Source organism: Panulirus ornatus, chromosome 50 (genome assembly GCF_036320965.1).
Source record: "Panulirus ornatus isolate Po-2019 chromosome 50, ASM3632096v1, whole genome shotgun sequence".
NCBI classification, from domain to species: domain Eukaryota; kingdom Metazoa; phylum Arthropoda; class Malacostraca; order Decapoda; family Palinuridae; genus Panulirus; species Panulirus ornatus.
In genome coordinates this window covers 3,482,352-3,507,004 of record NC_092273.1, presented here as the reverse complement: position 1 = coordinate 3,507,004, position 24,653 = coordinate 3,482,352, and the positions used below count along the sequence as shown (strand labels likewise).

The following is a 24,653-nucleotide window of genomic DNA, read 5'->3' as shown; positions in this document are numbered from 1 at the left end:
CATATTCATACTTGCTCGCCTTCCACTGCTGGCACCACCCCACCCCACAGGAAACAGCATCGGCACCCTCTGTGTCACCAAGGTAGTGCTAGGAAACAGATGAAAAAAGCCACAATCGCTCACACTGAGTCTCCAGGTGTCATGTGTAATGCACTAACACCACAGCTCCCTAAGACATCCAGGACCCACAGACCTTTCCATGGTTTACCCCAGATGTTTCACATGCCCTGGTTCAGTCCATTGACAGCATGTTGACCCAGTATACCACAATATTCCAATCCACTATTCTGTGCACAACTTTCACTCTCCTGCATGTTCAGGCTCTGATTGCTCAAAATCTTTTTCACTCCATCATTCCACCTCCAATTTAGTCTCCTGCTTCTCCTTGTTCCCTCCATCTCTGATACATAAATCCTCTTTGTAAACCTTTTCACAATCATTCTTTCCATATGTCCAAACCATTTCAACACACCTTCTTCTGCTCTCTCAACTACACTTATTATCACACATCTCTCTTCCCCATTCATTACTTACCAGATCAAACTACCTCACACATTGTCCTCAAACATTTCATTTACAACACATGCACCCTTCTCCGTACAATCTTATCTATGGCCCATGCCTCGCAACCATATAATATTTGTTGGAACTACTATTCCTTCTGAGATAATGTTCTCTCCTTCCACATATTCTTCATCGCTCCCAGAACCTTCAAACCCTCCCCCACCCTGTGATTCACTTCCATTACCATGGTTCAATTTGCTGCCAAGTCCACACCCAGATATCTAAAACACTTCACTTACTCCAATTTATCTCCATTCAAACTTACATCCCAACTAAAACTTCACTTCCTCCAATTTTTATCCATTCAAACTTACATCCCAACCAACTTGTACCTCAACCCTATTGAACTTAATAACCTTACTCTTAAAATTGGAATAGTTAAGTTTTCATTCAAAGAAAAAATATTGGCTTTCATTATTTTTCTGCACCTTACAAGAGTCCAGAAAATTATTTTGCTGTTTTCTGCATAATATGGGTGAGCCTGAAAAAATCTAGTGCACAATGAAAAAGTTAAAGTAGCGACAAAAAAAAAGTATACACGGCTACACATGGATGCTCTAGTATTCTGACATGTGTTTCAAGGAATGACCATGTCATACTGTACTACAGGTAACATAATCTAACCAGTGTACATACTAGTTTTTTATATGAGATATTACATAACTTGTCTTTTCAGTGTGCCTTTAAAGTGATGAGTGCCTACCTTTGTAGTGTGACCATCAATCTCTCAGGATTCTCTGGGTAATTTTCATCCCACAAACAGCGATGTTCTGCCATACGCTCATCATAAACTACACCTGTCTTCCCTTGAATAATCTTCACACTTTCTTGAGCCTGTTACAATAAAATCACACACTAATAAAGGTAAAAGGTTATGAAATAGGTAAGAAAACAAGTATTATGCTGGAAGATTACTCAAAGAGCATAAGAAAAATATTCTGAACATGGGCCATCATATATATATATATATATATATATATATATATATATATATATATATATATATGGGCTATGGATAGAGTTGTGCGCAGGAGGGTGGATGTGCTGATGTGCTGGAAATGAGATGTTTGAGGACAATGTGTGGTGTGAGGTGGTTTGATCGAGTAAGTAATGTAAGGGTAAGAGAGATGTGTGGAAATGAAAAGAGCGTGGTTGAGAGAGCAGAAGAGGGTGTTTTGAAATGGTTTGCGCACATGGAGAGAATGAGTGAGGAAAGATTGACCAAGAGGATATATGTGTCGGAGGTGGAGGGAACGAGGAGAAGTGGGAGACCAAATTGGAGGTGGAAAGATGGAGTGAAAAAGATTTTGTGTGATCGGGGCCTGAACATGCAGGAGGGTGAAAGGAGGGCAAGGAATAGAGTGAATTGGATCGATGTAGTATACCGGGGTTGACGTGCTGTCAGTGGATTGAATCAGGGCATGTGAAGCGTCTGGGGTAAACCATGGAAAGTTGTGTGGGGCCTGGATGTGGAAAGGGAGCTGTGGTTTCGGGCATTATTGCAAGACAGCTAGAGACTGAGTGTGAACGAATGGGGCCTTTGTTGTCTTTTCCTAGTGCTACCTCGCACACATGAGGGGGGAGGGGGATGGTATTCCATGTGTGGCGAGGTGGCGATGGGAATGAATAAAGGCAGACAGTGTGAATTGTGTGCATGAGTATATATGTATGTGTCTGTGTGTGTATATATATGTGTACATTGAGATATATAGGTATGTATATTTGCGTGTGTGGACGTGTATGTATATACAATGTGTATGGGGGTGGGTTGGGCCATTCCTTTCGTCTGTTTCCTTGCGCTACCTCGCAAACGCGGGAGACAGCGACAAAGCAAAATAAATAAATAAATATATGGTGTGGGACTCAAGTTGTTAGAAGCAGTGAAAAGTTTTTATCGAGGATGTGTACGTGTAGGAAGAGAGGAAAGTGATTGGTTCTCAGTGAATATAGGTTTGCGGCAGGGGTGTGTGATGTCTCCATGGTTGTTTAATTTGTTTATGGATGGGGTTGTTAGGGAGGTGAATGCAAGAGTTTTGGAAAGAGGGGCAAGTATGAAGTCTGTTGGGGATGAGAGAGCTTGGGAAGTAAGTCAGTTGTTGTTCGCTGATGATACAGCGCTGGCGGCTGATTCATGTTAGAAACTGCAGAAGCTGGTGACTGAGTTTGGTAAAGTGTGTGAAAGAAGAAAGTTAAGAGTAAATATGAATAAGAGCAAGGTTATTAGGTACAGTAGGGTTGAGGGTCAAGTCAATTGGGAGGTAAGTTTGAATGGAGAAGAACTGGAGGAAGTAAAGTATTTTAAATATCTGGGAGTGGATCTGGCAGCGGATGGAACCATGGAAGCGGAAGTGAATCATAGGGTGGGGGAGGGGGCGAAAATCCTGGGATCCTTGAAGAATGTGTGGAAGTCGAGAACATTATCTCCGAAAGCAAAAATGGCTAAGTTTGAAGGAATAGTGGTTCCAACAATACTGTATGGTTGCAAGGCGTGGGCTATGGATAGAGTTGTGCGCAGGAGGGTGGATGTGCTGGAAATGAGATGTTTGAGGACAATGTGTGGTGTGAGGTGGTTTGATCAAGTAAGTAACGTAAGGGTAAGAGAGATGTGTGGAAATAAAAAGAGCGTGGTTGAGAGAGCAGAAGAGGGTGTTTTGAAATGGTTTGGGCACATGGAGAGAATGAGTGAGGAAAGATTGACCAAGAGGATATATGTGTCGGAGGTGGAGGGAACGAGGAGAAGTGGGAGACCAAATTGGAGGTGGAAAGATGGAGTGAAAAAGATTTTGAGTGATCGGGGCCTGAACATTCAGGAGGGTGAAAGGCGGGCAAGGAATAGAGTGAATTGGATCGATGTGGTATACCGGGGTCGAAGTGCTGTCAATGGATTGAATCAGGGCATGTGAAGCATCTGTGGTAAACCATGGAAAGTTCTGTGGGGCCTGGATGTGGAAAGGGAGCTGTGGTTTCGGGCATTATTGCATGACAGCTAGAGACTGAGTGTGAACGGATGGGGCCTTTGTTGTCTTTTCCTAGCACTACCTCACACACATGAGGGGGGAGGGGGATGTTATTCCATGTGTGGCGAGGTGGCGATGGGAATAAATAAAGGCAGACAGTGTGAATGGTCCATATATACAGCGAATATTCTTACTAACCAATCAACAACATAGTCACCCCCTTTTTTAATAAACCACTGCAATACCCAAAAAAGCCAATCTCCCACCTTTTTAGGCCACACATTTTACTCATGTCAAAACTGCTTCCCTAAATACCTCCCTTCCTCACTCTCTACCCGTTTCATTTACTCTCAACTTTTGCCATTCTACACTTAATCTCTCCTTGCATCTCTGCACAATCCTCTTTTCCAGGTCACTCATTTCTACAACCCTCTTCCCACCCATATAATTTCTCTTTTCCAAAAGCCTCTAAATTCCTTCATTAATGCCTCCACCAATTAATGATCAGACTTCCCACCAGCTGCCCTTCTCAGCACATTTACATCCAAGAGTCTCTCTTCTGCATGCCTAACAACTATACATAATCTAATAATGCCACTTATCATCTTCCCTGCTCACCCACGTATACTTATTGTATTGTTCCTCATTCTAAACAACGTATTCCCAATCACTATTCCTTTTTCAGCAATAAACTCCACAAGCAATTCATTTTCACTCACTAGATTGGTTACACTATGTCCCCTATTTATACCTCAAAATGCCACAGTATTCACTCATATTCATAGCATCCATCTCTAATACCCAATCCCTCAAATCAAAATTGCTAACACACTCACTTGGCTCTTCCTCCCAAAACACACACATCTTTTCCTTATTCGTCTCAATTCCATGAGCATCAGCAATAACAGTCATCCACATCTTGTAATTCATTTTCATTACTGCTCTAGCTTTAGCCAGGTGCCCATTCTATCAACCAGCTCCAAGCAGAGGATGAACAGCTGAGTGAACTACATGCTGACTGCCAAGCACAAGACAAAGGGCTATTTGTGATTCAATGTATGGCTTATTTCAGTACAAATATTTTCAACGTCATTTTCAAAAAGTATGAACATTAAAATGTGAGCACAAAGTAATATAACAAAAAATACAAAATATTCATGTAAAACATAAAACAGCATTCTGTAAAAGTGCAATATATATATATATATATATATATATATATATATATATATATATTATTTTTCTATTATACTTTGTCGCTGTCTCCCGCGTTTGCGAGGTAGCGCAAGGAAACAGACGAAAGAAATGGCCCAACCCCCCCCCATACACATGTATATACATACGTCCACACACGCAAATTATACATACCTACACAGCTTTCCATGGTTTACCCCAGACGCTTCACATGGCTTGATTCAATCCACTGACAGCACGTCAACCCCGTATACCACATCGATCCAATTCACTCTATTCCTTGCCCTCCTTTCACCCTCCTGCATGTTCCGGCCCCGATCACACAAAATCTTTTTCACTCCATCTTTCCACCTCCAATTTGGTCTCCCTCTTCTCCTCGTTCCCTCCACCTCCGACACATATATCCTCTTGGTCAATCTTTCCTCACTCATTCTCTCCATGTGCCCAAACCACTTCAAAACACCCTCTTCTGCTCTCTCAACCACGCTCTTTTTATTTCCCCACATATCTCTTACCCTTACGTTACTCACTCGATCAAACCACCTCACACCACACATTGTCCTCAAACATCTCATTTCCAGCACATCCATCCTCCTGCGCACAACTCTATCCATAGCCCACGCCTCGCAACCATACAACATTGTTGGAACCACTATTCCTTCAAACATACCCATTTTTGCTTTCCGAGATAATGTTCTCGACTTCCACACATTCTTCAAGGCCCCCAGAATTTTCGCCCCCTCCCCCACCCTATGATCCACTTCCACTTCCATGGTTCCATCCGCTGCCAGATCCACTCCCAGATATCTAAAACACTTCACTTCCTCCAGTTTTACTCCATTCAAACTTACCTCCCAATTGACTTGACCCTCAACCCTACTGTACCTAATAACCTTGCTCTTATTCACATTTACTCTTAACTTTCTTCTTCCACACACTTTACCAAACTCAGTCACCAGCTTCTGCAGTTTCTCACATGAATCAGCCACCAGCGCTGTATCATCAGCGAACAACAACTGACTCACTTCCCAAGCTCTCTCCTCCTCATCAGACGTCATACTTGCCCCTCTTTCCAAAACTCTTGCATTTACCTCCCTAACAACCCCATCCATAAACAAATTAAACAACCATGGAGACATCACACACCCCTGCCGCAAACCTACATTCACTGAGAACCAATCACTTTCCTCTCTTCCTACACGTACACATGCCTTACATCCTCGATAAAAACTTTTCACTGCTTCTAACAACTTTCCTCCCACACCATATATTCTTAATACCTTCCACAGAGCATCTCTATCAACTCTATCATATGCCTTCTCCAGATCCATAAATGCTACATACAAATCCATTTGCTTTTCTAAGTATTTCTCACATACATTCTTCAAAGCAAACACCTGATCCACACATCCTCTACCACTTGTGAAACCACACTGCTCTTCCCCAATCTGATGCTCTGTACATGCCTTCACCCTCTCAATCAATACCCTCCCATATAATTTACCAGGAATACTCAACAAACTTATACCTCTGTAATTTGAGCACTCACTCTTATCCCCTTTGCCTTTGTACAATGGCACTATGCACGCATTCCGCCAATCCTCAGGCACCTCACCATGAGTCACACATACATTAAATAACCTTACCAACCAGTCAACAATACAGTCACCCCCTTTTTTAATAAATTCCACTGCAATACCATCCAAACCTGCTGCCTTGCCGGCTTTCATCTTCCGCAAAGCTTTCACTACCTCTTCTCTGTTTACCAAATCATTTTCCCTAACCCTCTCACTTTGCACACCACCTCGACCAAAACACCCTATATCTGCCACTCTATCATCAAACACATTCAACAAACCTTCAAAATACTCACTCCATCTCCTTCTCACATCACCACTACTTGTTATCACCTCCCCATTTGCGCCCTTCACTGAAGTTCCCATTTGCTCCCTTGTCTTACGCACTTTATTTACCTCCTTCCAGAACATCTTTTTATTCTCCCTAAAATTTACTGATACTCTCTCACCCCAACTCTCATTTGCCCTTTTTTTCACCTCTTGCACCTTTCTCTTGACCTCCTGTCTCTTTCTTTTATACATTTCCCACTCAATTGCATTTTTTCCCTGCAAAAATCGTCCAAATGCCTCTCTCTTCTCTTTCACTAATACTCTTACTTCTTCATCCCACCACTCACTACCCTTTCTAATCAACCCACCTCCCACTCTTCTCATGCCACAAGCATCTTTTGCGCAATCCATCACTGATTCCCTAAATACATCCCATTCCTCCCCCACTCCCCTTACTTCCATTGTTCTCACCTTTTTCCATTCTGTACTCAGTCTCTCCTGGTACTTCCTCACACAGGTCTCCTTCCCAAGCTCACTTACTCTCACCACCCTCTTCACCCCAACATTCACTCTTCTTTTCTGAAAACCCATACAAATCTTCACCTTAGCCTCCACAAGATAATGATCAGACATCCCTCCAGTTGCACCTCTCAGCACATTAACATCCAAAAGTCTCTCTTTCGCACGCCTGTCAATTAACACGTAATCCAATAACGCTCTCTGGCCATCTCTCCTACTTACATAAGTATACTTATGTATATCTCGCTTTTTAAACCAGGTATTCCCAATCATCAGTCCTTTTTCAGCACATAAATCTACAAGCTCTTCACCATTTCCATTTACAACACTGAACACCCCATGTATACCAATTATTCCCTCAACTGCCACATTACTCACCTTTGCATTCAAATCACCCATCACTATATATATATTTTTTTTTTTTGCTTTGTTGCTGTCTCCCGCGTTTGCGAGGTAGCGCAAGGAAACAGACGAAAGAAATGGCCCAACCCCCCCCCCATACACATGTATATACATACGTCCACACACGCAAATATACATACCTACACAGCTTTCCATGGTTTAACCCAGACGCTTCACATGCCCTGATTCAATCCACTGACAGCACGTCAACCCCGGTATACCACATTGATCCAATTCACTCTATTCCTTGCCCTCCTTTCACCCTCCTGCATGTTCAGGCCCCGATCACACAAAATCTTTTTCACTCCATCTTTCCACCTCCAATTTGGTCTCCCACTTCTCCTCGTTCCCTCCACCTCCGACACATATATCCTCTTGGTCAACCTTTCCTCACTCATTCTCTCCATGTGCCCAAACCATTTCAAAACACCCTCTTCTGCTCTTTCAACCACGCTCTTTTTATTTCCACACATCTCTCTTACCCTTACGTTACTTACTCGATCAAACCACCTCACACCACACATTGTCCTCAAACATCTCATTTCCAGCACATCCACCCTCCTGCGCACAACTCTATCCATAGCCCACACCTCGCAACCATACAGTATTGTTGGAACCACTATTCCTTCAAACATACCCATTTTTGCTTTCCGAGATAATGTTCTCGACTTCCACACATTCTTCAAGGATCCCAGGATTTTCGCCCCCTCCCCCACCCTATGATCCACTTCCACTTCCATGGTTCCATCCACTGCCAGATCCATTCCCAGATATCTAAAACACTTTACTTCCTCCAGTTTTTCTCCATTCAAACTTACCTCCCAATTGACTTGACCCTCAACCCTACTGCACCTAATAACCTTGCTCTTATTCACATTTACTCTTAACTTTCTTCTTTCACACACTTTACCAAACTCAGTCACCAGCTTCTGCAGTTTCTCACATAAATCAGCCACCAGCGCTGTATCATCAGCGAACAACAACTGACTCACTTCCCAAGCTCTCTCATCCACAACAGACTTCATACTTGCCCCTCTTTCCAAAACTCTTGCATTCACCTCCCTAACAACCCCATCCATAAACAAATTAAACAACCATGGAGACATCACACACCCCTGCCGCAAACCTACATTCACTGAGAACCAATCACTGTCCTCTCTTCCTACACATACACATGCCTTACATCCTCGATAAAAACTTTTCACTGCTTCTAACAACTTGCCTCCCACACCATATATTCTTAATACCTTCCACAGAGCATCTCTATCAACTCTATCATATGCCTTCTCCAGATTTATAAATGCTACATACAAATCCATTTGCTTTTCTAAGTATTTCTCACATACATTCTTCAAAGCAAACACCTGATCCACACATCCTCTACCACTTCTGAAACCACACTGCTCTTCCCCAATCTGATGCTCTGTACATGCCTTCACCATCTCAATCAATACCCTCCCATATAATTTACCAGGAATACTCAGCAAACTTATACCTCTGTAATTTGAGCACTCACTCTTATCCCCTTTGCCTTTGTACAATGGCACTATGCACGCATTCCGCCAATCCTCAGGCACCTCATCATGAGTCATACATACATTAAATAACCTTACCAACCAGTCAATAATACATATATATATATATATATATATATATATATATATATATATATATATATATATATATATATATATTACTGCATTTTTATAATCTTAATGACTGATAAAAAAATTAAAAAAGGCAAACCTTAGCCATAGGGTCAAAAACAGGATCCACTTCCTCTTGTATGTGAGATGCTTGTCTTTTAAAAACATTCCTTAGTTCTTCAATCGAGATACGGGGTCGAATGCTGGCTAGTTTACGACTCTTTGAAGTTGCTCCAATCTCACCTACATGTTAATATTCATCAGTATGCTGCCTTCCTGAGAACTCAACAATGAACACACATCTATCTTAGCCTACAAAGTATATGTAAATATCCAGTCTAGCATGAGAAATTCCGAGAATATGAACATTAAACATATAGCAATAACTGTGTTCAAAAAAGTTCTTGCATTATGCTTATAATCAAAGATCAACAGATATTACAAATGTGATACAATCATACAAAATTAGCACCAAGAATTTTCCAATTCTAAATTACAAGTGACAGAGATAAAATTCACAAGCAACAAAGTACAAAAAATTAAACTTTTGACCTTTCCAGCCTTTCCAGGAACGTAAAGTAACTAGAAAATTAGGCATATCTACTGGTACTTAGTAAGTACAACTTTAATATTTTTCACTAATATATAGAAGACCTGAAACAAAATTCCAGGGATTCTCACAGGCACCTCAACTCTTACAACAGTAAACTTTGGGTTTCCTTAGTTGACACAAAACTTTGTCTTACCTCCTTCATTCTCACCATTATTTCCTGCTGCTCCTCCAGCACCTTGTGTTTGTGCCTTCTGACTTTTCCCTGAGTTTTTTCTCTGAGATGGGAGATTATTCTTTTTGTCCTCCATTATCCTATACGTAACAAATAAAAAAGTATATTTTAAAAAGAGACTAAAATTTTTGTTTTACCTCACCGAACTGTGACATGTTACTGCCACAGAATGAAATGAATTTCACACATATATGGCAAAATATCGTACAAGAATCTCGCTATCAAAATTTCAACTGTGCAGGCAAAATACACATAAGCACAATTAGTAGATTAGGCCATATATCATTCAATATGCACCAAAACTGTATCAATGAAAAGTTACATACTTTCAAATAATGAGAATGTTAGATCAACAGTAAAACAACAAATGCATCCAATTTGTGCTTATAACAGTAATGCAAAATGACATGTGTTCAGTAAACATGGTTTCTACAGAATAATTTTGTTCTTCAATTCTAGGCAGTGTTCTGAAAACACAATAGTATTTGCAAAGCATGAATTTGGACATATACTTTACTGAATGATATCAAATGAGGCTTTATTGGTATATCAAGGAAAATAAGAGGATAACAAAAGCATAAGAAGGTTATACACATACATAAAAACAGAGCCATTGAAAACTTTTTTTTTTATTATTTTTATTATACTTTGTCGCTGTCTCCCGCATTTGCGAGGTAGCGCAAGGAAAACTTTACCTAACCTTATTCCTAGCTGTCAAGATATATCCTAATGTTCAGTATTGTAGTTGAAATATACCAGTCGCACCCATGACCAAGTACCACACATATGGGACTTCAACAACGCAGCCAGCAGCTATATGATCTCAAGCAACAGATGAATGTATCGCTATTATATTTCTACTGTCATTATGGGAATTACATAAGATATTCATTGACTCCTCAATCTATTAATGTGATTTATACAGATCCACTTCATTCTTTAAGTGTATTACCAACTTTCACATTAATCAACTCTACATTTTCCCTGATAGATTAAAACTAACTTACTAAATATGTCAATGAAATATATGTGCACTGATAATATTCATGTTTTGCAATTATTACCGTATTATCTAAACACAACACTAGCACTGCAGAGAAAATCACGTATTATCCAATGCTAACAGTTTTACGCAAGTAAACTAGACTTTTACCAACTGCATTAACATGGAAAATAAAATGTTTCATATTCTAGGGCTATTTCTATGGCACCCTTAAACTGGATCTCTAACCAAAAAAATATTAGCAGGTTTTGTAAGTTATAATGAAGTTCTTGTGGTTACATTTGGTTATGCTGTTATAAAACGTGAAACAAATTTCTTTATGAAATAAACAAGAAAAAGTAACTTAACACAAGAAATGTGCATCTTGCGCTGTTAGTCTCCACATAACTTTTAAACATAGGAAGTTTTTATTGCTCTCCACTGGATATGCATGTCTCGCTACATTACATTAAACATGTAATTTGCTTAAAGATAATGTTTTAATCATCACTGAATTATAGTTTAATCTACATACCAGGATTTCAGCTCATCCACATCATGTTAGTACTGCACAACAATATTCGAGTCCCAGCATTATTTATGACCACGACACAACTATGTAACTACATGACAGTGACACAGGATCAATTACACATCGACGTAATAACAGTCATATGATGAATGACAAGCAAAACCCTTCCTTATCTCCTTATCACATTACTCAGCCCAGAAAGACCCCCTTAATTTCAACCCTCAACACAGTACCACCAGCAATACACATAACATTTATATCTCCTGATATGTCTTCTCCTGGTCCGTTTCTGATACTAATACCTTCCAATGGTATGTGTCAGGTACACATAGCCCAGGCCGAAGTGATAATGTTACAGGTGGGGGACGTCAACCCTCTAACCCCAAGAGTGATGGGAATGTCTTGCGAGTGCGTAGGTAGGTTCAGTCTGGGCGTCCACCAGACACTGACCTGCACTGCGGCCTCCAAACACTCCTCCACCACCAACCAACACACACTCACCACTCCAACTTAACACCTCATGTACCGAGATTTTTCACTGCTAAGCATAATTTCAGTCCAACAAACCGTATTTTAAATTTGATTTTTCTGACTAATACCATTTCAGGGAAATTTCGTTGCCAAGTGAATTGTATAAACGTATATGTCTTCCTTTTGTAAATTTATATCAGATCGGAAACAATGTTAAATAGTAACAATGGGGCATATATACTCTCCATTTCATTCAGAACTACGATTAATTCCATTACTAGATACACATCCATGATTCTATACATACCGATAAATAATTATTAAAAACATGTGGTTCGAACAGATATCTTGAAATTAAATATCATCGGTGCTATGTTGTGTGACAGACCTTTATGTCGATATAGCCCATAGAATAATTGTTTTTATATTAATCATATTTAACAATTAATATATGAAGCAAAAAAAAATGTACTTATAAATGAACCTTACACAAATAAACGCGATCAACTGACCACCACTCATGTCAAGAAACGACTTATCTTTGACGACGACTACAGCAGAAGCTAAACCAGATGCATTACCAATTGCGATATTTAATGAAGCAATAAAACCTACAACAAAAGCATTAAACTAGGAGCTGACAGAAGAGGACTCCACCACAGGCCTACAGTCGGAAGATCTATGAGAAGAGATGATCAGATAAAGCTGCGAAGGCAGATGCTTGCAGAAATGCAGTTCGAGAATACCAGACGGTCAGGAGCCTGTATATCGATCATGTCTGAAAGAAGTATGATTACTTACTTAAATTGGCTGTAGACCGTTTGCCGTTCCTAGGATTCGAACTCATATGAGCTTTACCCAGGGCAGGCCCCTATAGATTCATGATGTTCACCACCACCACAAATTGGCCAATTTATGTGGGTGGTTCTGTCAGGTCTATAACCCGCCAGCAACTATGACATGGCGGTTTTAAAATTCGATCTATCACCCTTACGAGAAGCGTCGTAGAATTAATGATACAAACCCGTTAAATACTGAATAGGTAGCCTGACAATGGCTATTTGTATATAAACGAATAACATTGTCATGCCGATCATTATGAAAAATGGTAAACAGTGGATATATGAATAGATATTTTCATTTTATCCATAATTTCATTTCTTAATCTCATAATCTCAGGACTTCTTCCACGAGCTTCTTGCAGCTTCAAGTCTGTGCTACCATCGCTAGGAGGGACATAGATATCCTTCAATTGAAAAGCTCCTCGACGAAACAGTACTCCTTTTCGTTCATTGAGAGTGATATAATTTCGAAGGTGACTTTCTACTTGCGGTGCAGCCTTATGCATGTGGAGTCCAGTAAGTCCTTGAGTACATTATTTAAAGGTAAATTGGTTTGGCAATTTATATAGCAAGTCAAAGGCCAGGCTAAACTGGTTAAATGTGGCCTTTTGTCAACGAGTATCGTATCATGGTGCTGAATGGGTTAAAGTTAATCTATGAGTACATCTGATAATGTATGAGGGGCAGCCGGGTGGCATATGATGTAACAATGGAACCGTGGAGGGCTTCCATGATAGAGAAAGAATAGCATTAAATGTCTTTTGACAGACTGCGGGACAATGATCCCTTCTTCCTCATTTCAGCGGGCCTAATTAACTGCAGAGGTAGGGCCCGTGTGTGATGGACAGTGGGCTCTTTTAGGTAGATGTGTTGTATAAAATATTAAAAAAATGATCTTATTACTAATCACCATCATAAAAAATAATTACCAATATTACCGGACAGTTATTTTCTTAAGATACGCCTTTTTTTTTACAATATGTCCTAATACTTACAACAAAATTTACTGTATGTAGAGATAAACATACTTTCAACATTAAAAGTTTTAAATCGTGCGTTTTTAGAAATCCGCTAGTCAAGAACGCCTTTGTTGACAAAATGACCATGGCGTCAATTAGTACTAGGGAAAAACTTCTTTCATTGATTGATGACACAGAATTGATATCAAAGTAAGTATTTTTTATGTAATTTTTCTGAATTATAAATGTTTATGAGAGGATATATTTTAAAGATAACTATTGCTTTCCATGTGCCACATGATTTGTGAATTTGCTATTTGACCCATAGAAAGGATTATTCTCAGCAGAACTTTTTTGTTTCAAAATAAGTTATGTAGGGTTAGGCTTCGTTAGAAATGACTTATCTTTGTAATTATTTAGAGTAGCTTCGTTTGACTGTGCCTGAAGTATTGACTGAATATGTTCAGCAATACTTGTGTATTTGTTTTTCTCGATACGTAATTATTTAAGTGCATTTTTTTTTCACTTGCACTTACATATCTTCTCTTAATATCAGTATTTTGATTTTAAAAAAATGTAAAAGCATTCTTGATGTCCTCGCCAGTGATATACTTAATCGTCTTGCGAAGTAGGCAAGAGTTTGTCAAACAGCGATCACAGTTTATTAGATTTGAATAGATTAGAGACGAATTTAGATGATGAAATAAATGACAAGAGACTCTTGATCCCAGATTATGGGCGAGCAAATTTTGAAAACATTAGACAAGAAATTCGCAATACCAATTTGACAAAACTTCTTGACATTTACACAGTAGAGGAAATATAGAATAATTCTAAAAACAGACTGCTCAAGATTGAAAATAAACCTGTTCCACAAATTACAAAGAGAACTTGCAGTATTGCAGAACCATCTTAAATGAATAGGAGAATAAGACTAATTCACAAAAAGAAGAATATATATAGGGAGTTCAAATAAATGGGAACTTATGAAAATTGCGAGGAATTAATCAAAATCCAAAGAGAGGGTAAGGTCATGAAACAGAATAAGTGTGACAAAGAAAAAAGAATATCCTTCAAAGTTAAGAATAATCCTGAGGAATTCTTCAAATATATAAGACAAAGCAATACAGTAAAAGTAGGAATTGGGCCATTACGAAATGAACATAACACGCTAACTATTGACGACAAGGAAATGGCTGCCATACTAGATTATTCTTTTAACTCCTGATTCACAATTGAAGAAACATCTTAAATACCGCAACCAGTGAAAATGTTTCAAGGATCTGATGAAGAAGAGCTGAAGATTAGAGAAATATAAAGCTCTGAAGTACTTCAATACTTGGACCAATTAAATCCTAACAAATCCAACGGCCCAGATAACTTAGCACCAAGACTTTCAAAGGTCTGGTGACAGTTGATATACCCTGTAACAAAAGTTTTCAATGAATTTCTATTGGATAGTCAGGTGCCGCTTGACTGGAAACTAGCAAGTGTTACTTCTATATATAAAAATGGATACAAAAAGTGTGGCTTGAACTACTGCCCAATTAGTCTTATGTCAGTGTTAGGTAAGATGATGGAAAAAAAATAATACAAGATAAAATAGTCACGTTTCTGGAACACAAAATTATATGGGACAACCAACACAGTTTCTGCCATAGAAGATCCTGCCTGACGAATTTGCTGCAATACTCAGCAGCAAATGAATTTACTGATGCCATACACCTATCTGAAACCACACGCTCCAGACATAAAGGTGTTACACTACCTTGTTTATACTCTTAATGTCACCCACCCCTACAACATTACAAACACGAGTCCAGTATATCTTCCATCTATCTATCCATATCTCTGACATCTGTTCCAACCTGGAACTCCCTCGTGGGGATGACCATGGCAATAGAATCTCCATAATTAGTGAACTCCAGTATTGCTTCTTAGCCTTTAGTGCCATACCTTGAAGAGGCCACTGTGTTTGCAAATGTTTCTTCTACCTAATGCTCCTGCCTAATGTTCCTACCTACTACTTCTGCTTCATGTTTCTGCTTAATGATTCTGCCTAAATGTTCCTACTTGCTGCTTCTATCTATTGCTTCTGCCATTTTGCTAAAAGGCAAGTCTAGTAGGAAAATCTAGTTACAAAGAATGAGCTGTGTGAATTATGTGTTTTCAGTTGTTATGTATGAGGAGAGATTGTGTGTTCTAGGACAGAATGCCAGTAGCCCACATGTGCTTGAGGATGAAAGAAGAGACGGCTACCTAGACTTAGGTCAGAGGAGTGCAGCTTGACACCCATTAAAGTGCTGGCTCACTATGCAACAATCACTATCCTTTCTGATACCTAGGTAGTTAGTACTGGCAGTTCGTTGGCTGCCTACCAACTAGTACCTACCAATAGTTATCTTAAGATCTTCCATGCCCATGATGCATCTACCACAGGAAAGATGGAGAATTCATTGCTCTGCACTCTTCCCAGATGACTGAAAACATGGCTAATGCAGACAGCATACATAGATTTAAGAGATCATATGATGGTAGAGAATGTTCAAGAGATGGGTCCCTACAAGTGTAGAACTCCCTCCCAGTATAATACAAGTTGGTGATTAGGTAATTACATAAATACAGTCACAACATCTTTACACTCAATGACCCCTGGTCCTGCCTAATGGACATGGCTGGCTTCCTGAGCACTTTGGGAATTATGTAGGAGATAGAAGGGACCCATAGGGCACAGTGTGAAAGGTATCTTGCCATCTTTGTGAAAAGAACTGAGTCCTCAGAAATTCCTAATCTTTTTATTGTCTTTACATTTATGAAGCAGGACAATTATGGCTTCACCAACGTTAACTCATCAGGGATACAACCAGCTACATTTCCATACAACACATGCTTTCCTAATTTATTCAAGTGCAACTTATCTCTGTTCTTTACCATCTCTCACCATTTCATTTATAACCCCAGCCTTTTCACATTTAGGCACTTTACTGCTCTTCTCACCTCCTCCTCTGTAATTTCTCCTACTCCACAATCCTTGTTCTCTACACACTGAACATGTCTTAAAGTATCAATATTCATATCTCTTGTGAGGAAACTGAATTTTGAGAGAATATGCACTAGTGGTTAGTGTCATATTTGCTGCAGCTCACTAAAGAATTACATTAGCAATACAGCATTATTAAGTTACTTGTATGTAGAGTGCAACAATTAATAATAGTTAAATGAAGTATTCTTCTTCAGAGAATTGCTTGAAAATAGTATAGCACCAAAGCAGCAAAGACTTCCTCCTAGTGACCTGGCTCAGCTGATCGAGTTACTGATTCTTAAAGATGGAGAACTTAAGGATACAATCAAGGTAAGACTAGACCAATAGATATTTAATGTCTTTAGGTTGTTGATATTTCTTATTTGTGATATCTATTTATTTGATCTAGTAAAATTTTGCACTTAATATTTTCATACTTTCTTTTTTAAGTAAAGCTTTCACTTTTCCTTCATCCATGTTGTATCCGTGATGTTATATTGCTTATTTCTCCTGTTTCTGCCTTGTCAGTTTCTTATTGTCATTGACCCAGTGAGGATGGGCTTCACTCTGGCCAGTTTCTTAATGTCATTGATTCTGTGAGGATAGGCTTCTCTGTAACCAAAAGTAAGGTTATTCATCATTTAAGTTTGCCACCTCTAAATGTTAGTGTTTTATTTTAAGATACTCATGTTCTTTAATGGATTTGTAAAAACAGTGTTTACCTGGACCTTACAGTTCACACCAGTGAGTTATATTCTTAAGATGGATTGCACACACAATCAAGAACTGTGGAACTACATAGATGTGCATTTCCTTTCATTAGATGTTGATTATTGTGAAGTTTTATTAACTAGATTTATTTCAGAATACAATGTTAATACATTATTATAGTTATGGATTGGCATTTGATTTTATGCAAATTATCATTTCCAAATATTTTCAGACTCACAGACAAATCAATTTATGAACAGGGTCCAGAAACATCCAGTTTGTAAGGTGGTGACTCCCTGGCTTACCTACTAAAAGGCATGAGGGTACAGAGAGACACATAAGATGTCAGCACAGTGCATGCTGACAGGTATTTGCTTGTACCATTACCTGCTATAATGCATCAAGCAGCACAGCACATGCCAACATGTCCATACTGGTGCAATGTCCCTGATGACAAGTCAAACAGCACAGCCCATGTTGGCACACCTTTGCTGATTCATTGTTTCCTCATGACACACCAAGCAGCACAGTGCATGTTGGTGTATCTTTGCTGGTGCAATATCCATTCCCAGAATGCATCACACAGTGCAGCTTGTGCTGATGTGTCTTTACCTACAATGAGTCAATCAGCACAGGACATGGTGTGTCTTTACTAATGTAATGTCTTCTCCATGAGATTCTTTTACCTGAGCCAGCATTTAAAGAGTTAAGAATCAGGTAATTGGAGATGTTTATTCAACTGTTGGTTACCTTGAGGCTTTTTCTCCTGCCAAGTGAAGCCACCTTGGAAATACTGTGCTTTGATTGAATTGGTCTCTGGTGAAGAGTAGGTGTGTGATTTTCTTTAAGAAAATAAGTTTTATTTTGTAAAGAGCATGCTTTTTTTTTTTCTTTTTTTTTTGCCCCCTGATCTCGTGTATGCCCAGGGTTTGAAGTGAATGGCATTCATGGTTGAGGTAGGAGGAATACAGCAGCATGACATCAGGGATAGGAAATAAGTGTACTGCTTTTGCAGGTGAAGACATTAGTTTTTGAGTGGTTTTGTTACACCATCCTTCATAACATGGTATAGTTGCATTATGTTCATGCATTAAACATGACTGGCTTTTTTTTTTATATGTTCATGCATGTGTATCTTGACAATGGCTGCCTTATTATTTTAACAGATTTATGGGACTACTTTGATGAAGGGCAGGTGTGTATTCTAGCTCAAAACATGCATTTCAGAAGAACAGAGCTGACTTTTTCATATTGAAGACATTGTAATGTTTTTGTTACCCTTTATTTGAAGTTGCACATCTGGAATTTTTGACTGCAGTTTTTTAATGTATTATGTATTGGAACTCTTTGCAGGAGCTATTCTGATGTGTACTGTTTAGATAGTGTGTTTAGAACAAGGAGTTCTGATGCTGTGGGACAGTTTATTCCATGTTGTTAAAATTTCCCTTATGAAACTGGTTTACAAATGAGGATACCCTTCTCCCATAACTATCATACAGAGTACAAAAGAGGATTATAAAGGAGCGTGTATGTTAATTGCAAACACTTTAATTTGTTATCAACAGCTTGCGAATGACCAAGCTAGAATAGCAACAATCATGGACATGGTACAGGCAGAGGTGGACAGGCATGATCAGATGATCCTCCAGCTGGAGAAACAGTTGCATGATGCCCATCATACCTTGGTGAGGAAATTTTTTTTTTTATTTTTTGCATTAATTCATCAATTTTTATTTTCTGGTGATTTACTTCTATTTCCTAAGATGATGAATTTTATTTTAATATTTCCAGTCTGTAGCACTATACCAAGCCCGCCAGAAGATGCAAAGTATCTTGAGAGCCAACAAACGTCCAGTTAATAGTGAAGAACTCATCAAATATGCTCACCGTATCTCTTCCTCTTACTCAGTTAATGCACCTGACACTTGGCAGCAGGGTGATCCAAGAAGACCATACCCCACTGGTTAGTGACATTTTTTCACATTGTTTGCCATTCCATGCAGTGAAGTAGTGTCAGGAACAGATGAAGGTTGGTCTCATTTGTTAACATCCACTGTAGCTGTTATATATCATGCATTGAAACCAGAGCCCCCTGTCCACAGCTAAATCCCACAGACCTTTTTGTAGTTTCCTGTGACTGCTTAATATGATCTGGTTCAAATCATTGGCAAAATGTTACCTCTTGTATACCACATCACTCCAGTTTATTTTATGTCATGCATTCCTCACCTTTTCTTGCATATTTAGGTCATGATCACCTAAAGCATCTGCCACTTCATTCCTACATCTCATTCTCATTTTCCCCATTCTTCATGTTCCTGCCAATTCTGACTTGTATATCCTCTCAATTAGTCTCTCACTCATCCTTTCCATACGTCCAAACTATATTAATACCCTCTTTTAGCTGTCTCGACCATATTCTTCCTGTAGTTACAAATCTTCCTTACCTTATCATTCCTCACTCAATCAAACCTCCTCACACCACATGTCCTCAAACATTTCATTTCCAACACATTCACACTCCCCCACACTTTTTTTTTATTATTATTAAGGGCCCACCATGTCTCATCCATACAGCACTGTCTGGACTACTATCCTCATAGACTGTGACTTTCACTCATCTCATGTCTTACATCAGCTCCCATGGTTTTATCCACTGCCATGTCCACTCCCAGATATCAAACAGCCCACTTCCTCTAGGTTCTTTCTGTTCAAACTCACACTCCATCCAACCTGTCTCTCTTCCCTGCTAAACTTAATCATCTAATTTTCATTCACATTACCTCTTAACTTTCAACTTCCACTAATCACTCACTCTCCCAAGCTCAGACACAACCTTCTGCAGTTTCTTGTGTGTTTGTCACCAGGGCCATGTCATCAGCAAACAGCAAGTGACATCACCCAGGCCCACTGCCAACAGACTGCAGACTTGCCCATCTCTCCCAGACCCTCGCATTCATCTCCCTCACTCCCATATCTATAAACAGATTAATCAGTCATGGTAATATCATCCACCCTTACTGCAGACTCACCTTAACCTGGAATCACTCACCCAAATTTCTTCCTACTCATACACTTGCCTTACTCTCCTGATGGAAACTAATGTTTCCTCCCTCACCATATATTTACCACGTGGGTGAGGTTGCATCAAGAATAGTTGACAGAGCCTTAAAGGGAAAATTCCTCACTTGCTCTTTGCTCTGTTCCTTCTCCTGGAAAGTAATACAGGAAGGGAGAATTTCCTGCGATCCCTTCTGCCCCTCTAAGTTGTTTTCTACGACGCATAAAGAATTTGTAGGCAGTATTCTTTCTCTCCAATTCCCAGGAATAATGTATGTATATACATGTATACTTTAATGCTACTGACGTGAATAATGTAGGATCAGAAAGGTTCTGGGTCGGCAAATTATTTTGAAACTTAAATGTAAATGTATAGTAATTACATCAATTTTAAGGATATATGACTTAATATTTAACTCACTATTTGTTTAACAACCACATACACAACTCTCATACTGGTCTGAGTTTTTATTTCATACAGTACTTGTTTGCATTTTCCCTTGTTAAAATGGAAGCTCCAGGAACGAATAAGTAAGAGTCTCATTTACTCACATCCACTCTAGCTGTCAAAGTAGTTTTCTAAAACTTTTATCCTTGGTCAAGCCCAACAGACCCTTCCATGGTTTCCCCTGACCTCATAATTGCTGGTTCAGCCCGCTGACAGCATGTCACCCCCTGAATATTACTTTGCTCCAATTTCTATCCCATGTATGCCTAACACCCTCTTGCATGTTTTGACTCTGATGACTCAAAGCGTCATTCACTCCTTCCTTACATCTCATCCTCAGTCTCCCCATCCTTCTTGTTCCCTCCATTTAACATGTTTATTTTCTCAGTCAGGCTCTTGTCACATCCTCTACATATGTTCAGACCACTTCAGCGCACCCTCTTCAGCTCACTCGAAGATGCTCTGCTTACTACTACACCTCTCTTTTACCATGTCATTCTTTACCAAGCAGAATAAGTATAGTACATTACAGAGATGAAGCACTAAGTTATTTGTTACTGCTGATCTGTAATTTATTCCAATGTAAACTTTAATGTCTTGTACATGTTCTCACCACCCTAGATTTGCTTGTTCTTATTTGACATGATGAAGTGACCTTTTAGTGATATTCTTTCTATAGTGTAAGGAAGGTAATTAAGATATTATTTTTCTCTATACTCTCAAGATTTGGAGATGCGAGCAGGATTTCTGGGGCAGAATGGACAGCTTCTTCATACACACACTCACTTAACAGATTCATTGACAAGAGGCCATCACACCGGTAAGTATGGTGCGTCTCAAACATTTATTCCTTCTTTCAGTGTCTCTGTGTAGCATGTAGATCAGCTAGTTTTGTAGATGGTAATGCTTGTTGGTGTCTAGTAAATAGGTGTTTAGTATCTTTAGATCATTTAGTTTAATGTATACTCACATTTTTTGAATATCAAATGTGAAATGACAAATAATGATGTTCTTAACACAAAAATATATGGAAAAGATCAGTAATGGAAATCACAGCATTCATGAACTCCTCTTAGCATTCATAAAAATTTCATGGATTTGTAATACCATTGACACAGAAGTATTATAAACCTGAGACTTAGTGCATCTTTGATGTATTATATTCATTGGTGCCTTGTGCTGTACTTGATTGGTTTGATCTTTGTAAGAGAAAATAACAGAGCTAGTAACTTTAATGCAATTTCATAAGATATAGCTCATATTCATTGATCCAGTGTTTACCATTTCACTTAAAAGGTGATCAATTGGGAGGGGGTTGTCATTTCATGTGTGGCAGAGTGGCGATGGGAATGAATAAAGGCAGCAATTATGAATTATGTGCATTTTTATGTGTGTTTATGTCTGTGTATGTATATATATGTATATGTTGAAATGTATAGGTATGTCTGTGTGTGTTTGTAGACATGTATGTATATACATGTGTATGTGGGTGGGTTGGGCCATTCTTTCGTCTGTTTCCTTGCACTACCTCGCTAATGCGGGAGACAGAGACAAAGTATAATAAAAATTATAATAATGTACAAAAAAATCATAATATACAATGTGTTTATTATAATTATATAGTATACTTCATAATATTGAGAAATTTCAGTGCCATATACCAAATAAATACGTTTTTTCCCATGAGAGGTTGGTGTATATTCTTAGAAATTGTTTGGTTCGTTCATTTATTTTTATACTTGTTGCTGTTTCCTGCATTACTTTGGCATTGTCAGGAAATGATGATCATTGGCCTCATATATTCACATCCACTCTCAATTTGTTGAGTATAATGCACTGAGACCAGAGTCTAACATACATATGTAAGCCCTGCAGATCATTCTGTGGTTTCCACTGACCACATCATATACCCTGGTTCATCTTATTAACATTGCATTCCCTCCTGTTTACTGCACTTTTCTGGGACATTCTATCCCGTGCATGCCTTCACCCTTCTGAATGTTCTGGCTGTGATACCTCAAAGCCTCTTTCACACCATCCTGCCATCTCCTATGTTTCCTCTTCTCTTGCTCCCTCCACTTCTGATGTGTAAAGTGAAATAGTTTTTCTTTGATCATCTTCTTCATATATTCATACCATTTCAGCACATACTTACTAGCTCTCCTAATTAGACTGTACTTAGTACCCGACTTTACTTTCACATTGTCTTTCCTTACATGATTAACCCATCTCACACCTCTGAAGGCATTTCATTTTCAGCACACCTACTCTTCTATTCTTTGGCATTCAGGGTCCAAGATTTGAATTCATACAATGCTACATGGATTATTGTACATTCATCCATATCCTTTTCTACCCTACTAGACTCTGACATCTTCCAAACACTCCTCAGTGCACCCAGGAGCTTAGCCCCTTCTCCAACCATATGACTTGTTCACATTTACTCTTAACCTCCTACTTCAAAAGGAGGAAGTGAAAGGAAGATAGAAATAGTATTTTGAAGAACTGATGAATGTGGAAGAAGATATCAGTATCAGTTATAGTACATCTTAATAATAATCATATATCTGTAACCAGTCAGATTTGATGAACTGAACTATCATATCCACCAGCTTTTTTTAATTCTACTCAACAGAGCCAGCTTCATCGGGCCTAGGAGGCACATTTTCCTGGCAGCCATCGGGAGACCTCCAGGTGCATGTTGGTAGCCACACAACAGTGGTGGAAAAGAAGGAGCAGGAAGATGTGGAAGTAATGAGCACAGACTCATCCTCATCCTCATCTTCAGATTCTCAGTGACCCCACACTCAAGGATGTATGATATCTTGATCTCAGAGTTTAGGATAGATTTAGTAACATTAACTGAAGGATGTTTTGCAGATTTTTTGTGATAAGTTCCAATCTTAGAATGGCATAAATTTTTTTGGCCTTTTATAGGTTTTTTATTTTCATACACGAAATGGTTCTTTTGTGAAATTGTGTCCATGGATATCTATGTATTTAAGATGAATTGGAGCTGATGATTATATACTTGTCAGACTGGTCAAGATTGAACGTATAATTATGTCCTATTTCATTCTGTTTGTATAATTTATTTTTATTAAAGCTAAATTACATAATAAATTTGATTACTTTTTAAACTTGGGAAAATATTTTGAAAATATAAGCAAATTAATTTCCAGTCAGTGTCCTGACATTGGAAGTGCAGTTGTCTTCATAACGGTACAATAATGATACATGATATTATACAGACTCATTATATTCAGCTACATGAATGTAACTTTAATTTCAGATTTTTCAAATAAGTAGTGAGTGATACATGTTTAGTGTATCACAGTAAGGCATCTAGATTGACTGATTTCTGGAAAACTGCCTTGTCAGTATCATTGTTATTACTGGCATTAAGTACAAGTGTATGAAAAACTACCCTTTATCCTTAAATTAATCAAGGATTATATATGGAGTGGCTCAGTTCAACATGGTTAGTGTACACTGAAGAGTATCAAAAGTCTGTACTAAAGATGTAAAATGTGCATTTTCTGTTTTCTCTTTACTTGTAACATGTATATTTTTAGAATCCCACAGACATTTTTTTTCTGAATCATCATTGTAAAACACTCTTCGCTCCTCTTTACTTGAACGTTAATAAAGAGTACTGTACAGTGTAATATCTGATTTATCTCCAATTATTTATGTAAGTTTAGTTTTTTAT

At 38.6% G+C, this 24,653-nt stretch overlaps 2 protein-coding genes across 9 annotated transcripts in view; one reads left to right on the top strand and one right to left on the bottom strand.

Moving 5' to 3' along the window:
• HDAC6 (histone deacetylase 6) overlaps positions 1-12,832 on the bottom strand; it is a 132,379-nt gene extending 119,547 nt beyond the window's left edge. For 3 of the 7 annotated variants that reach the window (XM_071691113.1, XM_071691110.1, XM_071691116.1), the window contains exons 1-4: positions 11,731-11,875; positions 9,876-9,994; positions 9,230-9,372; positions 1,268-1,398 (exon numbers count right to left, since the gene is read on the bottom strand). In XM_071691113.1, coding sequence (XP_071547214.1) covers positions 1,268-1,398; positions 9,230-9,372; positions 9,876-9,990 — 389 coding nt within the window. In that variant the 5' untranslated portion in view covers positions 9,991-9,994; positions 11,731-11,875. Of the gene's footprint in view, positions 1-1,267; positions 1,399-9,229; positions 9,373-9,875; positions 9,995-11,431; positions 11,580-11,730; positions 11,876-12,700 lie in introns of those variants that run through there. The other 4 variants (XM_071691112.1, XM_071691114.1, XM_071691111.1 and 1 more) reach the window with 4 other exon arrangements.
• A 954-nt stretch (positions 12,833-13,786) lies between these two features.
• On the top strand, positions 13,787-24,609 carry MED4 (mediator complex subunit 4). 2 transcript variants are annotated; one of them, XM_071691109.1, is made up of 6 exons: positions 13,787-13,910; positions 16,938-17,052; positions 18,999-19,118; positions 19,225-19,396; positions 21,666-21,761; positions 23,577-24,609. In XM_071691109.1, the coding sequence occupies exons 1-6, from the start codon at positions 13,840-13,842 to the stop codon at positions 23,738-23,740; spliced, it is 738 nt and encodes a 245-aa protein (XP_071547210.1). In that variant the 5' UTR covers positions 13,787-13,839; the 3' UTR covers positions 23,741-24,609. The 2 variants fall into 2 exon arrangements, with proteins under 2 accessions (XP_071547210.1, XP_071547209.1); XM_071691108.1 differs by having other exon boundaries at positions 21,666-21,770.
• The last annotated feature ends 44 nt before the right edge of the window (positions 24,610-24,653 follow it).